This window comes from Ambystoma mexicanum, chromosome 12 (assembly GCF_040938575.1).
Source record: "Ambystoma mexicanum isolate Mex_15411 chromosome 12, UKY_AmexF1_1, whole genome shotgun sequence".
Classification (NCBI taxonomy): domain Eukaryota; kingdom Metazoa; phylum Chordata; class Amphibia; order Caudata; family Ambystomatidae; genus Ambystoma; species Ambystoma mexicanum.
In genome coordinates, this window is record NC_090936.1 from 69,871,761 (window position 1) to 69,893,317 (window position 21,557).

The 21,557-nt window shown below is 44.0% G+C and overlaps 1 protein-coding gene across 1 annotated transcript in view; it reads right to left on the reverse strand.

The window, feature by feature from the left end:
- The window catches only part of TWF1 (twinfilin actin binding protein 1), a 181,194-nt gene that overhangs the window by 111,772 nt on the left and 47,865 nt on the right, over positions 1-21,557 (reverse strand). Inside the window, exon 3 of the mRNA XM_069628015.1 lies at positions 14,275-14,453. Within this exon, the coding sequence (XP_069484116.1) occupies positions 14,275-14,453 (179 nt within the window). The remainder of the gene's footprint in view (positions 1-14,274; positions 14,454-21,557) is intronic.

A 21,557-nucleotide genomic window follows, 5' to 3' on the forward strand; every position in this document is an offset into this window, starting at 1 on the left:
AAGACTCAGGGTTCACTTAGGGCCCCATGGGCCTTGCACTATCCTCATGGACTCTCCTGGAGTCAGTCCTGGCACCTTTGGCGCCAGGCTCATGTTCAGATTGGGACACAATCTTGAAGGGACTACTTTTCATTGGAGGCCTGCAGCCAACATGGAGGCACCCACAGAGCCTAGTTCCTAGAACCAGACTGTGCAGTGCAGTGTTTTGGGTGTGGTAGCCTGGACTACTTTACTAGAGGGCTATATAAACCACACCCAAGTTACTGAATGTGCTTTGCGTTATTCTGCAGCCAGCAGCGTAAGGCTCATCGTGTCCAGAGACCAGATTCCGGCGATCCTTGAACAGCGGACCTGCAGAGGAGACAAAAGAACATCATTAGCAGTCTCTGCTTACCTGCAGTTCCCAATCCGTCGAGTATCCGTCTTCCTGCAGCTCGCGGTCTTTCATCCAGTCGGCAGCATCACCGGGACATCACGCACGCACCAGAACGAAGCACCTGGAGGGAGAGAGAAAGAAAGACAACGTTAAAACACGTTACTCACAGCATTGACGGCAGTAACCACGAGAACCTCACCTGGCTGGGCATTTCTTGGCCGGCTCCGCTCCGGAAATCTTCACACGCCCAGAAAGACTATTGCGACCTGAAAAGGCATAAAGAACACAGGTTAGCAAAAGAAGACATTACTGCGCCGCACTTCGCGCTTAACCTACCATCAATCACACGCTCCTGCATCCATCATCCCGGTAGGAGCCCGATCCAAGCTGTGCATCCACCGAACCTCTGTGCACCTAAGGGGGAATACATAAGCAAAAGACATTAATATCAAGAAAGGAAAGCAAGGACATTTTAAGATTGCTTTAACCAGACTTACCTCCTTAAAGACACTTGAATGGGTTAGCACCAGTGAAGTTAACTCGGTCGCTCAAACCCGCAGAAGACTACGCACCCCTGCACAGAAGGCAGGACGGAGGGCACGCCAGACATCACAACAATGTGAGGAGTGGGCCATCAGATCAAATCCAGGGAGCGGGGGAGGAAAACGAAATCTGTCCCCGTGGATACCATGTGAGCGTAACAAGTGCCTTGAACTTGGGGAAGGGAACCCCAAGGATTTGTGGAACTGTTGTGAACGGTAATCTGGCGTCTCTTGTGGAACTTTCTTTAACTTGGGGAAAGGAAGCTGAAAAGGAAGCTAGTATCACTATTTCGTTTATTGTTGACATCCCTACACATTGTTTAGCTTTAGTTGTGAGGGCAAGGAGAGCTTTTGGACACAGACAGACTTTTAAGTTGAACTTTCTGACTCAGACTTTCCTTAGGTTCGTTCAGGTAGGGAAATCCCACCTTCGTATAAGGCAAGTTAGGCATTCAACCATCCTGACATTTCAGTTAATAAACCATTATATTTTGAACTTTGAACGTGTTGTCTGTGTCTTGCTTCATGATGACCTCACAGTTCTCATTGAGATTCTTTCCTTATCCTTAATAACTACAGTTCTAAAGGATAGAGGGATAATTTGTATCCTTTCTAAAACTTTATACTATGGGAGATTAACACACACCATCTTATATGGAGTGCTAAGGGGATACCTAGCATCCCCTTCTCTATGCTCCTGTGGCTTTTTAGTCACAGTGACAGCCCTACAGTTATGGCTGGTGGCAGTGGACGTGTTCTACCAACTATTATGCTATTTTTACTGCAGACCATATTCACAGTCTCGGGTGTGGACAAAAGGGTCACATATGTTCTAACATGGTGGGCTCCTTTCTTTTATCGCCATTTCTCATGTGCTGTCTATTGTTAACCCTTCTACCACTATGGGAGAAATCCTTTCGTGTCCCGCCTAGGCGGCAGGTTGTCTTGTCAGGCAAGAGGTGGGGAGGAGTTATTCACTCCCCTGCCCTTTGTCTGCCAGAGTGCCTAAATGGAACCAGTTCCCACTGGGGGATGGCTGCCCTGATTGGAGAGCCACCCACCCCTTTCTGTAAAATGCTGAGAGAGTTTGCAGAGGAGTGTGTGGGACAACCGAATAAGAGGTGATGTTCCTGAGGTGAAAGGCAAGTTGACCACTGGAACAGAAGAACCAAAATTGAAGACGACCAGAGACACCTGCAGACCTTTCCAATCATCATGAAGCGACCACTACTGTCCTGACCATTTCTAATCAACAGAGGAGCTCTGTAGAGGCTGTCTCCTTACCTTTGGCTGGTGGAACCAACCAGCCCCGAGACGAACGACAAATTGAACCATCTGCCGAGGTGCTGTGCCTTTCCAGAACTGCAGACCGCAAATACCAGGAGTCCTCCGACCCATATGCAGTGTAATGTTTTTGCCAGGCCAAATCTATCCAGAACTTTGGTGAGCTCCAGTTGGACCTCCAGAGGCATGATCCGACTCATCTAAATCCCCTCACCAGAGTGCAGCAATTCATAATCGAATATCGGGTTGGCGAATACTGTCCTTGTTTGATGCTGAGAAAAAGGTGCCAAAACCGCAGACTGACCAAGGAGACTGAAGAAATCCATGCCAATGGTCATCTCTTGAGAATGCTGCTGAGACATCCCATTCATAGTCCTTCCTTTTGTCACCAGATCAAGGAATCAGGAGACGGGTCAGTCACTGCTGCACAGAGGATAATCCAGCTATGTTTATTTCTTCTCAACTAAGGTACTGTGGGGTGAAAGGTATATCTTACCTTGAACCGAAGAAGTCGCTTCAGATTGACTTGAGTGCATGAAGAGGTGCCCAGCATGCCCACTCTACCTCTCACCCAAGCTTGCCAGGTTTTGTCACTTTAGGGAGTCCTTCCTCAGGGTACTTCTTGTGTTATAGCCTTAAGTAATATTATACTAGAGACTGAAGGTATCCTGTGGAACTTTGCTTTTCTGCTTCTTCGTAAGACTTTGGCTCAAATTCTACACAGACTTTTTCTTATAGTTAGGGATTGGACTTTGAAAGCATTAGAAGCTAGGAAAAGTGTGTCTAGAACACAAGCTCTGCTGCTGTGTGTATAACCAACCCTTTTCCTTCCAAAAGATGTTATTTTATGTGGTTTTGCTAACTAAATACAATTACCGTATATCTGTAAAGTAAAGCGATTGCGCGGCAGGATTGCGCGGCAGTACCGACAATACAGTAGAACTGTCAGTGTCAAGCTCTAACCATTGTAACCACGAGCAACTACTGTTGAAGTAATCACCTTTGAAAAGTATTATTAAGAATTCCTGTATGTGTTGATTAAGTGAAGTATCTATCTATCTTCCTTGTGTAAATAAGAATAAATGTATATTTTAACATAACATTTACTGTGTAAGAGTTTTTGGACTATTGTAATTACTGTGTTCAATGTACTTACCTACAGCTCACGTCTTCCTCCTATGATAAGCCTGGCTGCTCTGCCATTCTACCAAGATCCTTTGGGTAATACAGACGTATTCTAAGAGTTGGGGACCTGTATGCCAAGGGATAGTTTTATGAAGTCTTACCTCAAGTTGGCTTTAGGAAAACTCCCCTAACAGTTGGATAGAGTGATGCGTTTGATCTGAAATGGTTACTTGTTTTGCCGCCTTAGACAAATGTGTTGTGAAGAATAGTTTAAGAAGAATAAATAAAACCCAACATTGAAAAATGCTTAGATGAGGGGCTCAAAGAAGACAAGAATTAGCCTTAAGGCAGTTAAACCTAGTTAATGTATCTTTAAAATGATGCTTCAACAAGCATGCCCGAATATGTCGAACATCATTCTGAAAACCTGGCGTATAGGTACAATGCTCGCCATCCCCTGGCCAACATGCCCAATTGCATGGCTCGCCTTTCCTTCTCAGATACACCAAGAAACAGCATGGGTGAAAGGGACAAGAGAATTACTACTTCTGTGCAATATTTTCAACAATGAAGCATCTTAAAAAGCAACAATAAGATATCAAAATAATCTAAGATTATTTTCCGGGCAAGTCAGTGATAATAAACACTGACTATTTTGTCTAGTTCGACGCCCCACCGCCAAAGTCGTTCCGAGCGCCCAATGACAAGCATGTCTTAGTAAACTGTCTTAGTAAACAGTGCTTGTGATGGGAATAAAACAGGACGTAGATGTTTGGTGGTTATTCACGGATAAGGCAGGGACATGTGCCAGACTGCGACTTTTCTACAGCCACTGGCTGCTTGTGAAACTACATTTCCCATTATGCTGCTGTGTTGTGGCCATGCACAATGTCATTTTTATTTACAATATGGTGATTTGGTTCAGTTGGCTCCAAAACAAGACCTCCCACATCCAGGATCATGAACATAGGCTTCACGTACCAGTTCCTAGATTTTCCGGTCCACTTTGGGTAATGTTTTTGCTGCTTCCCTCATCTCTGGTCCTCCCACCTTCTAATTTTGTCTGACAAACCTGTTTGGATGATCTGCTTTGGTGACCGTGTCACCATGAATTAACCGGTTCTGTCGACACTACCACCTGCATGGATTTGTCTTCGCTGAGAACATAGAATGGATTCTAATTGGCTTTTTAAAATGAATTAGGATTCATTTCTGGAGCTACAGTCTTAATACCCAAGTGATGTGGGTAATTGACCTATTTCAGGGTCTCTTAACTGTTCCATTATTCTCGTATGTCAACCTTTAGATTACCATTCTCCTACCCGCTAATATTTCGGGTTTGTCTTGTTTGCCTCTGTATTCACTTTTTTTTTCTCACTGCTACTTTGCTGCTCACATTAGGAATAATGTGGCCGACATAATATACATGTCTTTAATCCATAAGGCCTTTTCACATTTCTGGATAGAGGAGGAGAATTTGAAGAGTACCTCTGGGGTCCTTTACAGTAACACTCTCCCTCCCAATGATTAAAAAAAACACTTATATTTAAAGAACATCTGACTTGTTAGGCAAGTCTAAAATTCTTTTCAATTTGCAGGCAAGCACCTGGCACAACTTTGCTCCCGTTTTCAAAATGTCCATATGTAGAGAACCTGTGTAAATGGCCTATAAACTTTTTGGAGTCCGAGCCATGTGACCATGAAGGGTCAATGTTCTTATTAGTGATGAGCAGATTTGCTAGCAGGATTCACCATACCAAGATAAACCTACAGTCAGTCATTTTGCAGTCTAGTACACTTGCCCCCCATCCCCTCTCCGATTACGAATATAGTACATTATCAGTGCATTTTAAGTGCCGGGGGTTAGAGCCAGGACTGCCTATAGGGACTGCACATGAAAATCCCATGAGATGGCCAATTGGAATATGTTTCAACATTTTAAAAGTGGACCAAGAAGTCGTCCACAGGGTGATGCCTTCAAGGACATTATGTGGCACTCTGGACTATTAGGAGTGAAACAACCAGTGCTCAACTTAAGCTTCTTGAAGACATGTTCAAGTCCCAAAAATTCCCAGACCTTTCAAAAGAGCAGCCAGTTAGTCAAAGACTTCCATACAATGCGATGACTCTAGAATTTCACTTCTGAGGCTCCACAACTATAGTATTTAAACTTCCTTAATATTCCTTGAACATCTCTTAGAATCACACCCTCTACTCCCAGGCACCGGATTTAGCCTTTCCAAATCTAATGGTTGCTCTAACCCAAAAGTCTACCTGCCTTCTTACCAAACTGTTGACTGCTATGTATTTGCCATGCAAGTAATTTACTGCCATCATAATAAGAATGAAAATATTTGAACGTCAACTTTTATATTTAGGCATTTAATTTCAGAACCTCCTTTCTGAAAAGAATTAACTGAAGCTAAGAGTACAACTGAAAAAAACATTGTTGCGCAGGTAACCACTGATCCCTGCCAAGTTTTTAGACAAACACGCAGTCTGTCACAAGAATACTGAAGACCTTACTTATACTAAATGCAGAACAGATGACCTGGATATGCATAGTACACAAGCCCTCCCAGTATGACATGCCTTCAGGGAGGAAGGCTTGAGCAGTGATGGGGAAGAAATTCTAAGAGGCAGGTGTTCTTGCACAAAGAGACAAATGTTTTCAATACCAAGGGAGGAACTGTTGGGATGGAATTACAAAGCCACTCCATTTCATATTATATTGAAAATAACCTTATTTCAATGCATCAGGAAGCACAGAGCGGCTTTACAGAATGCTGCATGTAGCATTTTCGAGGTCACCCATTTGCTGCAAGCCTGTCTAGTAACTCCTGCATACATTATGAATAGATTATCCATTCCTGGGAGATCCAGACATCATCTACTATGGAAGACTTCTTAAGTAAATGGTGAACAGCTGTGCATGTCTGACAAGAGCTGGTCTTAGAGGGAACGCTCCAAGCCCTGCAATGATGAATCTTGCAGTCATTGATAACATTGCGTAATGATGGCGAAATCGCCAGGGAAACAAAGTCTAGCCAAGTGATGTGACCGTTGGCTCTACCAGTCCATAAAAAGTTATATGAATGGCCGCAAAATTCAGACATAGCGGTCAAACTCGAGGCGAAACTGGGGAGGGGAGGGGAATGACAAGAGCTGAAGGTTCAATTGCATGTTGGAATGGAAATAATATGTTGCTGGGTTTGCAATATCAAGCATGTCCATAATCAAATTCATGCTACACGCCAACAACACCGGACAATGCCAAAAAGCCACCATGAACTTTTACTAAATGAACCCTGTGCAGCCTAAATATAACGTTACAACAGAATAAAAACAAAACATTATATACAAAATGTGAGCCACGCTGTTAGATTTCCTTTTGATGGTAGAAGATCAAAGATTCATGTTGATAACACTGAACAAACTGCACTATAATGGAGGCCCTAGGGAAAAACTAAGTAAAGGGGCCATTAGGGATAGGTGTTATGTTCTGTGTTAGCCACATTGTACGTGAGCCAGGAGGCCATTGTGAGGCACACAGACAGCATTGGAGGCTGTGCCTGTTTAAACTTCAACACATTTTGTAGTCACACTGTTTATCAGCCAGTACGTCCCAACACTGAAATCATTGCATGGTGACGGCACTGCATCGAGGCTCCAGAACGCGCTTGGACTGTGGGGAACATGCATATTTTTGTAAAACTGTTTTAATTTTAATATTATTAAAAGAACATCCGTAATTTAAAAAGGGAACATGTTGTCCCTTAGATTGTCTATCTTTATAACCTATTATATTTTAAATTGTTTTTTAAAATTCTACAATATGCTAGACATCTGCACTGTTTTCAGTGACATCTGTTGTGGTGGTCTTGTTTCCCGCAGTTTTATGGTCCTTTATGAAAGAAAGCCCGGTTGAGCGCCACTTCCTCAATTTATTATACCAGGTGTGCACCCATTCAGCAGCCAACCGCACAGCAGGTCAAAACCCAGCTGCACTGACTAATCCCTGCCGAGTAACAAGGGACACACTAGGTACAACCAACCCCCTGCCCTCAAATCTGTAGGGGAAGTCAGCCTCCATGTTTGGAGATGGGGTGCGGCAAGCCGACAAGTCTCAACCAAGAATGTTGGAAGGTACCATCGAGCGGCAACTAAAGACTTCAGAGGCCCTGTCAAACTAACCGATTTACTAACCAATTCCCCCCTTTCCTGTTGCTCTAAGCTAACCAATGCCACTATACACGACCAGGGGACAGCCACACTACACAGACACACCAAGAACTAATCGAATGCTCGCACCAACCAACTCTGAGACTCTGGAAATAACCTTCGAGGGAACATAACCCTGCACATAGTCCATAAATCCATCGACAGTACACAAATGCACACCAACACAATACAATCAAACACCTAACAGTCATCAGCGACTCTGGTCCCCTTATGGATACAACTAACCAGTGTGCACGACTGCAATCCACCAATCTCATATGACCCGCACACCCAACACACCCAATACCACACATCTCAGGCATTGATTCCTACTCCTACCGTTACAACAAGCAGGGCCTGTCGAACCAATTCCCACACACAAGACAACACTCAGACGCCAGTTCCTCCTGATTCTGAACCTATCATCCTATGCTCACTAACGCACCCCGCCATCTTCTCTTGAAAAGACACGAGTGCCTGGACACTGCCCTTGGGTGGGAGCAGTGCACGGTATGAATCAACAGAACATCCCTGGATACATCAACAATATTGACAAAGAGGCCCATTTACTTACGTTCTTAACAGTAGAATGGCCCAAGTCCGTGTATACTTGTTTAATAAACAATACAAACATGTTTTTTACAAAAACTAAAACAATTGTATTTAAAGTGCTAGTGAAACAACTTCATTTACAATCAATTTACCAATACATCGGAACTTTCCACCAACCCTCCTTAAACCAGTAGAATCATATTCCATCCGTCTACTAGCTGGCCCCTGACGTCTGACCTCAGTTGCCAGTTAATGTTGTATGAAATCATTTATAATGGGGAATGAAACATGTTGGGAAGAATGGATGTTGATCAGGACGATTGTTAGCATGAGACAGTATTTTAATTTACCAATTCATGTTCAGGATATTTGTATAATTCAAAGATTAGCTCTGGCTTTTCATGCGTAATCGTTTGAATTGCGTATTGGATCGGATAGGGTGGTAAATTAGAATCAAGATATTTTAGATGCAATTGTTTAGAATGAGTATTTAAAGGATATATGATTAAAGATGTGAAGACAAATTGATTGTATATTAAATTGTTGCTGCACTAGCACTTTAAATACACTAATTTGAGTTTTTTTTAAAACCCTGTATGTATTGTTAAATTAAACAAGCATAAATACCTAAGCAATTCCAATGTCAAGAGCGTTTGTAAATCGGCCTCTTCACAATATGGATGATATTTAATACACACTTTGCTTCAAAAGGTAAGAGCTGGAAAAGTTCTGAATACATTTAAATTTCATTCAAACTCATTTGCTAACTTTTCAGGGCCCAAAGAGCAAACATTATTTTGCTCAAATACTTTTGTAACCGTTTAGACTACTTCTATGCACTCCACTCCAGCGCCCCCAACCCCAGGAAGGCCCTAAAATGCAACTCCAGTTTTAATATATTGAATGATTAAATACTTTATAATCCTGTTGACTAAAACAATGCTATCTGTACACAAAATCAACACTAATGTAATTTCTGAGAACTTATGGGTTCAAAAGACTACCTTTCATATCTCTTTTACTTTGCGTAAAATGATCTAGATTTTCTTTGATCACATTGGGAACGTTCTTTAGGTTAACTTTCCATAAGTATTTGTTTTGGTCACTTTTCCTGCAAGAATTCCAGGTTTCAAAATGAAAACTGAGCTTTGTGCCAGAGACCAGGCTCTACGTGTGGGTCTAGGATTCAAAGCCATGACACTCTACGTTGTCTTGCTTCCAAGCCAAACATGTTACCCCCCCCTTGAGGTTACCTCCTAGATAAAAGTAATGTTTGCTTTGATTGGCAACAAAACATATTGTCTGTGTATGCTACCTTTTTTATTATGATCTGGTTTTATCCAAGAAATATCAATATCAGGCCGGTGGCTAGCATGGTTAGCCTGTTAGGGGGATAAAGACGTTTAGTCCCTGCTAAAGAGGGAAACTAGACATTGTCAAAGAGGCAATTAATCTGCATAAAGAGCTTCCACCAACCCACAAAGGTTTGGATGAAAGGGTTGCCTTAATGGTAAGGAAAGACTTCAAGAGAATCAAATATCTCAAGGACCAATCAAATTTAAACTTTTAAAAGACTCCTGTATACAAATATTTTAGAGATGAAGACAAGTTGATCCATGCACATTCACTTGAGAAGACCATGTAATAGTATGCCAGAGGAAAGGGCGCATTTGCATCAACAATACCAAAAATTTGCAGAGTATCTAGGGCCCATCTAGCAATGACGGAAGACTCAGCCACGGGGCACGTTTTACTGTCCTTTATTCTCCAATAGAGAGGGATCATACAGGAAACCACAAATCTCCGGCAATCTCAGCTTCTGTGCCTGTGTCACCCAGTTTTGTATTGTGGTGGCGTTGCAAACATTAACACCATCCCCAAAAACCTATGGGAACCCCCCATTGGTTAGCTCAGGCTCACTACCTAAGGAACCCGTATACATCTGGATTCTAACTGGTCTTCCCAGGTCAGGTGGCTTCGCCCGAGACTTCCCCACAAAAATATCTATTACTTTGCTGCAGGGTCGCATGGAGACCATTGGCCTGTGCACCATTCTACACCACCCCATGATCTGAGCGTCTGGATTGGCTGAAGCGGGTCCCCCAGGCCTGGGACCTTGTTTCATTCACAGTGCTCTGTGTACCTTTTCAATGTAATGAGAAAGACTATGTGTCCCCATTGTTGTCACTGGTCGGATCCCCTAGCCTGAGAGTGTGCCGGCAGGTTGCAGTTTTTGGTGGACAAGGCATTTATCAACCTCGTCTACTTCACTGGGAACAGCTCCTCTTCTCACCATGAGTAAATATCCATTGTTCGGCTCTGCTCCGTCACATGTGCGAGGACCACAATACTGAGCCTTTCTGTCTACAATTATGAGGATTTTATTCTGGATTTTGCAGGTGGCTCCCCGCCTCGGGAATCAGGAGTTTTCCACCCACTCTTGTCCTTGGCCGTGAACACTGTCTCTGTGCTTCCTGCTGCAGGGATTGCACTTCTCCCCCCATGTAGTTGAGGCATGTGGTTTCACGTGTATTCACTACAGTCATTCTATGGTTTCCCAATGTGACCTATATCTTCTTAGAGGTTAGTCGTGATAGAGCCCTATAAATTCCTTATACGTCCCTGTAACTCCTTATGGTTAGTTGCAGTAAAGTGGTTGCAAGCTTGGTCCACACGTTAGCTTTCTAGTGTTTCTGCATTTGGCTAGAGGAAAGGAAAAGCTCTCGACAGTGTGTACATGTTTCTGTCTCCTATCTATAAAAGGTGTAAGCATGTTCTTTGTGTATGGTGTGTCTGCGTATCTTCGAGCAGAAAAGCAAATTTGCTTTGGGACGAATGGGCTAGGTCGCGTTGTCACTAGCGACATCATCACGGCTGGATTTTGTCATCAGTCACCTTGGTCCATAGATGAGGAACCGGTCTCCTCGAAACCATCAAGTGGATCCGCTTTGAAGGGTCGTCTGAGAGAATATCTCTTTTGCATATGTGGGATACACTGGCACGCCTGGTGATTGGCCGAACCGTGAGTTGCATCTTTCCTTTCTCATTCTTTGGGCTGACATACGCATAGGGGACGTGAGGGCCATTCCAGGGACCCCCTCTTCAACCACTTCAAGCAGTTTGCCCAATAACCCATTACAAATTTACCATTAATATTAAGTCACAAGATGGGCTGGTGTTTTTACATACCAACGGGCCCACTTAATTTCTGATGATAAATGGACCTCCAAGGCACTGCTGCTCAGTTTTGTTAGGGGCAGCCACAATAATCGCTTTGTTTTTCAAACCTTTATACAGTCTTCAATCAAGATATAGTGAAGAACGAGGTTTAATCATCAACCGCACTGCTTGGTCCTTAACTTTGCGTGGAGTATCCAAAATGAGTACTGAACGTGGTTGAGGCAGCCAATCTGGTTGCTCAAAACGTGGACTGAATCTTACAATTCAAGTCTGCATTCTGATCAAACACTCTGATGCTCGCACCCCTCCCTGGACCCCACTCCACATTTTGTGGTGTGGTGCGTACACACAGCTCCTCACCACTCATCTGGGCTGCCATGGTAAGGCAAAGGTGCTAAATATTGACCTCTGAGGAGGAGAAGCAGCACGGGAGGAGGAGAAGCAGAAGCAGCACGGGAGGAGGAGAAGCAGAAGCAGCACGGGAGGAGGAGAAGCAGAAGCAGCACGGGAGGAGGAGAAGCAGCACGGGAGGAGGAGAAGCAGCACGGGAGGAGGAGAAGCATAAGCAGCACCAGAGTGGGAGGAGAAGCAGAAGCAGCACCAGAGTGGGAGGAGAAGCAGAAGCAGCACCAGAGTGGGAGGAGAAGCAGAAGCAGCACCAGAGTGGGAGGAGAAGCAGAAGCAGCACCAGAGTGGGAGGAGAAGCAGGAGAAGCAGCGTGGGAGGAGAAGCAGGAGAAGCAGCGTGGGAGGAGAAGCAGCGTGGGAGGAGAAGCAGGAGAAGCAGCGTGGGAGGAGAAGCAGCGTGGGAGGAGAAGGAGCGGGGGAGGAGAAGCAGCGGGGGAGGAGAAGCAGCGTGGGAGGAGAAGCAGCGTGGGAGGAGAAGCAGCGTGGGAGGGGGAGAAGGAGAAGCAGCGTGGGAGAAGGAGAAGCAGCGTGGGAGAAGCAGAAGCATGGGAGGAGAAGCAGCACAACCCCATTCCCTATTAGAACACAAACCTATGGCGTCAGTAGGGAAAGTTAGGAAGTCCCAGAGGGAGTAAATGAGTCTGTTCTCAGGGAAAACAACATTAGAATAAGCTAGACATTAGACGACATGGGGGGGTCAACTATCGCTAGCACTAACTGGGGTTACAGAAATCTGGGTTAGGAAGGAGGCTCGTAGAAGATGAGAGGGATGGCCATAGTCTCATGGATTTTTATAGAATTCTTTGTGGGGCCTAAGTTTTATCTGTGCCATTTGTGACACATACTTGGTGAACAAGATGTTTGAACATGATTGAGCATACTGGCCCAGCCACGTTCATCTCCTTGTTAGATCCAATGAAACGAAAATAGCGGATCCCAATGGTCCCAGAAGACTGGAAGAGTAATGGTATCTATCAGAAAACCAAAATGGTGCTGTTTTATTTCATAACTCTACCCTTTGGTTCACCAACAGCTTAGCAAAGGATTAGGGACTGTATACTACAGCCTAACCAATCCTACTAGATGACAGTTTTCTATAGCAAAGCCAGGACTGAACATATGAGATATCTAGTCATGCAAGGGAAAATGCCATCTTGCCCAAACCACGGATGATATAGACTTCAATTTCAGAGTAGATATCGTTCAGCCACGGGAGGCCAAGATGGAGGCGATATAGAAGATCTCAAGACCCCAGACCAAAAAGGTAGTGACATGCACCAAAAAACTCTTGGCTGTTTCCATTGGCTTTGGAATCAGCTATGATAGACCTCCACCTCTTTATTTGTTTCAGAGAGCCACAACTTGGCCCCATAAAAAACACATGGACACACACACGCTTCTCATGAAGGTAATTTACTTGTTTTACCAGGAGGGTGATCACATGCTCTACAATTGTCCAATAGGTTTGTATCTTCTCCCTGTGTCAGTGCCCAGGACACACTTCCAGCTCATCTTCTGCCTGAATTCAGTCGTCTGCCTTTCCTTTCTCTTCCATTTTCTTTTTCAGGGCCTCAGCCTTTCCTTTCTTTGCCTCATCATTGGCAGAAGCTACAGCTTTTGTCTACTTTGCCTTTCCCCTTGGACAGAGTTTAGACTTTTCCCTCTAAACTTTCTATGACCCGTGCTTCTTCCCTTTCACCTTCCATCCTCTTTATGTCTATAGCCTTCCTTCTCTGAGAATAAGCTGCCCTGCTCACTCTTGTTCTCATCAGTTTCCTCAACTCTTTAGGTTTTTCTTTCTCTCCATTTCCCTCCAGTCTTGGGGTTTTGCCTTTTATTTGACTGTTGTCCAACCCTATGTGTGTTCCCTTTAACTAACCCATCCACCAACTCCGGTTTCTCTTTTGCTTCAGCTTTCTCCACATCATACAGGTTGCCTCCTCCCTCCTCTGGTAGTCATTGCCTCATTCCCCAACTGTTCTACAGCGGTGTAATGTTTTAGCTTGTCAGCTCTACACTCCAAAACTTCATTTCACTGTTGCTCTAAGAGATGGCATTTAAATAGGGATTTGTCTGAATAGCTCTCAGTGTTTGGAAAGGTCAGATGTTCTCTTCAGGTTGGGTAAGGTACTTGTGTGTGCTGATTAGCGTTTCCCCATTGTCTGCCTGCTCTCAAACCTGCAGTTGACATAAGTCACAGCTGACATCGTCAATTCAATCTATGAAATATATGGATTTTAAAACTTCCACTTCCAGAAAGAATCTTGACCAATTGTGTTTTTTTTTGGGCGGGATGGGCCTATCAAACCAAAGGAGTAATGCCCCCCTCCTCTAAATCCCCATTTCCCATCCTCATCCCCCATTTCATTCGCGCTAGCTTCAAACAGTTGCTCCAGGATCACCTACTGAACTAAGACTTCCCTCCCTCCTGCGGAAAGGGTCCTTTCTTGATCAACAGGAATCCACTGATACTCTTTCTGTATGCTGCCTTGGTGTTTAATCTACTTTGAACATTAGGCAAAGGGATCATTACTAGTGTGTAAAAGCAATTCAACAAAATGAAAATGTGCATTTGAAGGTTACTTACAGGAGAATGATCAGGTGACCAGGCAATGAAGATCCACTCGTAGCCTTGTGCGTTTTGAGAATCTAGCCTGTACAGCAAGTAACATGGCTGTTTGTCTTCCAACAGGGGTAACAGAAAGGAGTCATAGTCCTTCTCCCACGTACTGCTTGGCTTCTTGTAGAATCCAACTGTAAACTGCTCTAAAAATGTTGATTAAGAGATTAGAGATTGTACTGCTCTAGTCGCAACATTATTTATTACCACACCCAGACACATTCAGACTCCTAATTAGTTTACTTGATAGCAAAAACAATCATAAAACATACACACAATGTCAAAATAAGTCCATCCAAACGGTTGCAATAAACATCATACAGCTAAAACCAGCACTTAATATAAATCTTAAAACTCAATCAATTTTGACAATGAAAGAACTTCCTTCAACATTACAAATGTTAGTGATACACCTTCAGCTTAAACATACAAATTATATTTCAGGCATATTTATAGAATGGAGGCATTAGCCTCAAAATCACAAGCATACAGCCTTCAAAGTGCAAGTGCCTGTCAAACAAAAGAATTAAGTGCCCAGGTTGGATATAAATCGCTTTGACCTACAATAGTGCAGGCCTAAATTGATACAGCCCCCTGGATGTTAGGGAGCTGGAGTATAAAGTGACAAAAGAAGAAAAAAGGACCCAATGTTTCAGTATCCACTGGGCAGAAAGGGCAGGCATGAGATTCAGTTCACAGCCCCTGACATTTCCCAGCTGGAGAGTTCAAAAGGGAGAAGGTTAAACCGCAGCCAGACCAAAGAGGAGCATTGGAAGGCAGCTATGCACCACTCAAGATAGGACTCAATTTTCTGGGTGATGTAATTACCAGGTGTGCTCTATTCAAGGGTTTAGCGCTTTCTATGGATTCCCTTTGTCTTGGATAAATATTTAGCAGCAGGACCTTAGCCTTCTCCTTGCTAGGACCATCTACCAGGTGTGGGTATTCAAACCAATGGCCTGCATTTATACAGGTAAGGATAACTTTAACATGCATGGCAATCTAATTTTCAGTGCACCAGCGAATGTGTGTTTACTTGCTTCCATATTTGCCCATGTTGCGAGCCACATCTGGGCTGGAGCTATCCGGTAATCTTCAATAAAAGGTAGCCCATGATCACAGTGCACAGAAAAGGTGGGGGCGCTTTGTGGAAGAGTACAAATGGATCTACAGAATGTATCTATTATTTGCAGTTTTCTAGTGAAACCAGCCCGCAAATCTCAGCCCCACAGAGACCAATCACACAGGCCTTAAAATGATAAACTTTTAAAATGATTGCTGGTGGGTGGACTCTTATGGATATCCCAAAACAAAAAATACCTGCGGTGAACCGAGACATTTCGATGGCTTTGTTTTCAATGATGAGGGTTTCCACGGAAATTCCCAGATAATCAAAATGTTGCACTTTCTACAGCTGAGATCCATTCACCAAAAATTCTTTCCACTAATTCCATGCCTTGCCCATTATTAGTACTGCTGATATGGTTAGATTTATTTTCCATTTCCCCGAGGGTCATGAAGTCAGTATGATAATGTATCCATTTTTGAAGAGCTATCGGTGTACGTGCTAAAAGGACGATGTTGTCGGAATAAGCCAGCATAGGGACCCCTCTTCCTAACGCAGGCGCATGGAGCGTAATCTGTTCTAAAATCAACTGTAGTACGTTTGCATACAAATTAAATAAAATATGAGCGAGAACGCACCCCGATGAAGGCCCCTATGGACCAAAAGGGGATGTGCAGGTCCACCCATCATCATACCGGACTACACATTTGTGTTTGTATGGAATTAAATAAATTTCAACAACCCTTCCGGTATTCCCATATACAGAAGGATTAACCATAGCTGGTTTCTGTCCACCAGGTCCAAAGCGATGGACAGGTCTATAAAGGCCAAATAAATGGTACCATCCTTTAAAGTTGTATATTTCGAGGTCAATAGGGTAAAGTCTAGGGCCTGATTTAATGTTCCCAGTCCATCCCAGAACCCCAGCTGTGTGTCCCCCCCGTAATATTAGCCAACCTGACCCGGTCCACTAGGTAACCTCGTAGTACACACCCCAGAATTTGAGGAAGCGCCCAAGTATGAGATTGGGAAATTGTAGCGACTCATCTCCCCCTTCTTACAGCTACGGAAGATGATCACTTGGCGCTACCATTCAGGAATTGCCAGCTCTTCACAATTGCATTAAACACAATACAAAGAATGGGAACTCATAACTATGTTGGTTTTAAACAAATTGGAAGGTATAAAATCCAGGTGTGGAGACTTATTAGGCTTCTGGGTTTTGATTGCCTTCAAAACATTTAGATAAAATACTACAATGCCCGGGTCATCCCTCAGACTATTTAATTCTTGGGATTGAATCTCAGGACTTGTTCCATTGTGTTTTAGAAATAAATCCCCAAAGAACGAATCCCCACGCCCAGGGTTGCACATGTGTCTCTTTGTAATAATTAACAGTAGGATTGGTGGTTTTTGGCATCTTTCTCCAAAAAGACTGAGTCCATATTTTTAACAACCTCCAAGGGTTCCTACCATGCAACAAGTTCTTGTTTCCAATTAGAGCAAGCCCTTTCGTAATTTTTTTCTTTTTTCCACAACTCCGCTCCAATTTATGGGCTCTAATGGCGTCCAAAATATCCTGCTATGCTACTTTACGTTTGTCTTTACCCCGTTGTTTCTGTGTCGCCTTTTTGTCACCCGCATGGCAATGGCCATAGCCACTTTCTTGCATGCAGTAATCTAATCCTTTGGTGCATTTCCTTCATTTAGGCATTTAAGAATTGGTTTTGCTTCCCTCAAGCCGTTCTCACAGAGGGATTTGATGTCCAACTTGTCCCAGCAAATCCCTCTGCGGTTATGCGATGTGGAACCTTCCAGATACCCACACAGAAGATTGTCTTTAATTCCTAATCAACAATCCAGCCAAAGGGGTTTATGGTCACTCTGATCCAGCTCCATAACCTCCATGTCCACTATTCTGTACCAATACCGAAGATTGCTTAGGAAGTAATCAATTAGTGAGTCACCCTGGTGTGGCCTCTGAAAGTTTCTCTCGCAGGGGAATCTGCTGGCACCATACCATTTACTACCCGCAACCCATATTCAATTAAAAAAAAGATGAAGCGTCCCTTACGGCAGTATACCCCAGGCTTTATCTTCTGTTATGTCAATCTTTTGCTCTGCTAATCCATTGCCAATCTTTACGCCAAAGTCTCCGGAAACAATTAAAAGTTATTTTAGGGTTACAGTGCAAAATATCGGAAACCTACATTTCAAAACATTTATTCGGGTCATAGCATTCTTTCCCGGTGCATTTTAAAAATCAACCAATCCCAAATGCCCTGATCCTAAGGCCTTCAATGATATAGAAAGGATGTCCTCACTAGGCCTTAAAGCGTCCTTGCCCATCTTTACTCCTGTAGAGACAAATTGCTAGCCCAACTGAGGGGTGCCCAGGCAAGTAAGGCTTGGAATGGCTCCGGTACAAACATAAGTATCGAGGGGGATTGAATGACCCAAGTCACTTGAAGCATAAGGATGGCAATTCTTCACAAAGTTTAATGAACAAGAGTAATTTGTTTTAGGACCTGAACCTGCTACATTCCATAAAATGTGGACTACGTCCTAGGCGACTGGATACTGGACTCTGATAACCAGAGCTCTAGAACCTGTCCTTTTAAAGCTTTCTACTGCCTTTACCACCTCCCCCGCTTAGTTATGGTTCCCTTCCCTCCTGCTCCAACCAAGATGCATCAGTATGATTGGTGCAACGAGTTGGTTAGAAAGATTAACCTGTTCTGATGAGTGTTTAGGTAATCTATACCCAACAGTGCCTCCATATCATTATCCAACAAAGAATCCATATCATGAGCTTGCTGGGGGACCTCATTAGACGTCTGCATAGCTCCTTTCCCCACGGATGAAGTGCAGGCAATAAGGTTGTAATTTGAGCCAAGTGCAGTATATGCAGTGAGTATGGCATCCCCTTTAGGGTCATCTCAGTGCCTGGAGCAATTCCATTAGAACAATCCATAGAATGACAATGAGGTCAATCCACATCCTTCAGTCCACGACCAAGGCGAGGTCTGTGCGTACAAGCCAAGGATGGTTGTCGGAGAGCACCAGAACTCATCAGAGCTTCATACCGCTTTCAACATGATTAAAAGCCTCAGAGCAGGGTGTGGGAGGAGAGAAGAATACTACATGTGATAGCTTTGCAATCTCTTTCAATGGTTTTCGCTAGTCTCCCAAACAACCTCACTCTTCTTGCCATAATAATGTGGCGGCTAGGTGTCAGAGTCAGAGCCAACCCAGTTTTTATGTTCAAATGGTGAGTAACCTTCATGAGTGATGAGATAGATTCACTCAAGCCCCCTTTAAGTGGTGGAATTTTAGCCAACAACCACCAGAGGGTTAGACTCCGGTGGGAAAGCCAAGATGCTGGCCAATGAAACCTGACTTGGTTCAGCATTATCCGACAGAAGGAAGAGCGATCTCGCAGGAATGCCCTCTTTCCTGCAAAACGGACTAATCTAAAATTCAAATAGAACCCCCAACATTATCAATTGATTCCACTGGGTCAGCAAGGTGTGTATTCAGGCCACAAGGCTTTGTCGTCTCCTTGTTCACCAAGGGACGCTTGGTACTTGGTGGCCCTTCATCGAATGTCCACAGAGAAATGACTAAACACATTTGAAAACTAAGCTAGCGAGCAGTATTAAGGGACGGACACTGAGACATGCGTTTAACTATTTTATTCTGGAAAAAAATGACCTAGGACTTTTAGTCCTATTCTAATCAAAAACAAATAAAAGGGGTACTCGCCAGGAGTTTTAAACTTAATTACAGTCACCGTCCGGTAATCCTATTCTAACCCAGGTCCTTTAACCAGCTCTAAAAAGGAAAATACAAAACCAACCAAGACACGTTTTAGGGAACTTCCCATTGAAAGGGATGGATGGTGGCCTCTGATTGCCACCCCTTTGACTCGTCACCATATTTGACTCTCTTCCTTTTAAAAAGTTATAAGTCTCTCAGTCTTTCTCGCTCTTCCCCTTTGGGAGTAGAGCCTATCGTCTTTCTTTTTTCCTCAATCTGTATTTCTCTCAGACTCTTCCTCCCCACTCTGGGGTTCTTGCCCCTCCTAGCCCCATCCTGGGGATCTTCTCCTTATCATACATACACCCTGGGTTCTCCATTCTTCCCCCCACTCTGGGATCAGTTTCATTCTCTCTCCATGCCCTAGGACATTCCTATGCTCTCCCCACTCAGGGAGTCCATCTCTTCCTCTCTCCCCACCCTGGGGTTTCTCTGTATTCTCCCCACTCTGGGGTCAGTATCTAGGTAATTTCCCACTCCAGGGCTTCTCCTCACTCTGGAGCCTCTTGGTGTTTCCCCACCTTGCGGCTTCGCTCTGCTCCCCCCGCCCCCGTTCAGGTTCAATCACTTCACTGATCCCTGCTGTGCGACTTTTTGGTCCTCTCCCCATTGCAGGGACATTCTGCCTCACTTAGCAGCCCACCTCCGGTTCGCTGGAGCCACAGTGTAGCCGTTACTGATGAGCGATGCCCCTCGGGAGGGGCGTTCAGTCTGTCTGCTGCGGAGTTGCTTGCACGGCTCATTAACTTGACCCTGCACCGGTCAAAGTAGCTTCTCGTCTACCGCTTCCTTCATGCAGAAATGGGACTGCTGCTTCTCCTCTGGCCTGCACTTCAGCGCACTGAGGTGCCTCATTTTCTGATACTTTGCCGAGCCGGACCTTCCCAGATATTTGTTCGGTCCGACTTGTGGTGCTCTGACAGCATACACCTCGGACCAGGATGCCAGGCCTGACATTCGTTATCGCTGGTGGGCCACTCCTACTTGGGCCTTTTGGCTCAATTGATCTGCACAGGCTTCCCCCAACGGCTCTTCTGATTAGTTCTTTATGTGACTCTCCTCCAGGCGGCTGGTCTACTTGTTCCTTCACTGTCTTCCAGGAGGATTGTGGTCAGAAGTCCAATCAGCCATCACAAAAGGATGTTTAAGGTTATCATACAGCTTAGTTCCCACATATTGCATAAAGGTCTTAGTGCTGGTTGGGGGGAGGAGGGTGAAAGATGCCCTTCTCTGGGATTTTCCTGTCCCCTAAAGTGGGGGTGCCGGTCTGGGAAGAGTCACCCCAAGAGGGATACCACTTATCCTGGGTCCCCCCCCAGGGGGCTTTATGCATAGCAGTTTCACCTCCCTAATGTGAGGGGTGAGAAATGTGAGACAGACACCTAGGTAGAGTTCTCACAAGACACAATTTTATTAAATGATAAGCTTTGAGATAAACACATCTTTCCCTAACTTAACAAGGATTTCCCTTCCTAAAATACTAAGGGTAAAGGAAAACGGCCTAATGTCCAAAAGTATCTGTCCCTCACACTAATACATACAACAAAATCATACGGGAATTATTTGGTGATTTAAACTTCACAAAATAACGTGCATTCAAACACAAAAGTTATAAATAGGAATCCTAGTGACCAGGGTTGGATACCCTTCCCCTGGATCAATTCAGGAGGATTCAAACCAAAAGTAACTTTCAGGAACGTTTTTTTCACTGGCCTCAATTTCAGGAAAGTTCTTTTGACTAGCCAAGTTCCACTCCGGGTGGAATACAAAAGTTCTTTTCATTCAATATGTCCTTCACTTGGCAAAAATGATCATCTTTGTTACAAATGGTTTCTTCTACTTAAAGACAATTGTTAAAGTTTCCACATCCTTCTGCTTGTTAACCAAGAAAGCCTCTCTTCACACCCCAATTCAGAAGTCAAAGTAAATTTTCTTTTCTCTGAAGATCAATAACTTTTAATCATATTTCTCCTTCTTAAACAACACCTTAGTCAGGATGGTTATACAACAGTTCATCCAACTCATTAGTGGAATCGCCACTTCTTTTCCACCACAACCTTATATCACAATCACAGTACTTCAAGTGATCTTCTTCCTGGTCTACTCGCCTGCCAGCACAAACTGCTATTTGTCCCTTTTCTGGTATACTCGCCTGCCAGGATAAAACTCCTACTACTACAACTTGTATGCTGTGGTAAGGCTTGCTCGAATCAACAACTGCTTCTTGATATCGTCTCTTAACTTTCAACACAATTGGCTTACAGATTCTTTCACAACCATACTGTACACAAGGACGCTAGTTCTCACATTGATCCGTTTGCCATGGGCAATGCAGTTTACACTTCTCTCCCTCTTGAGCCTATCT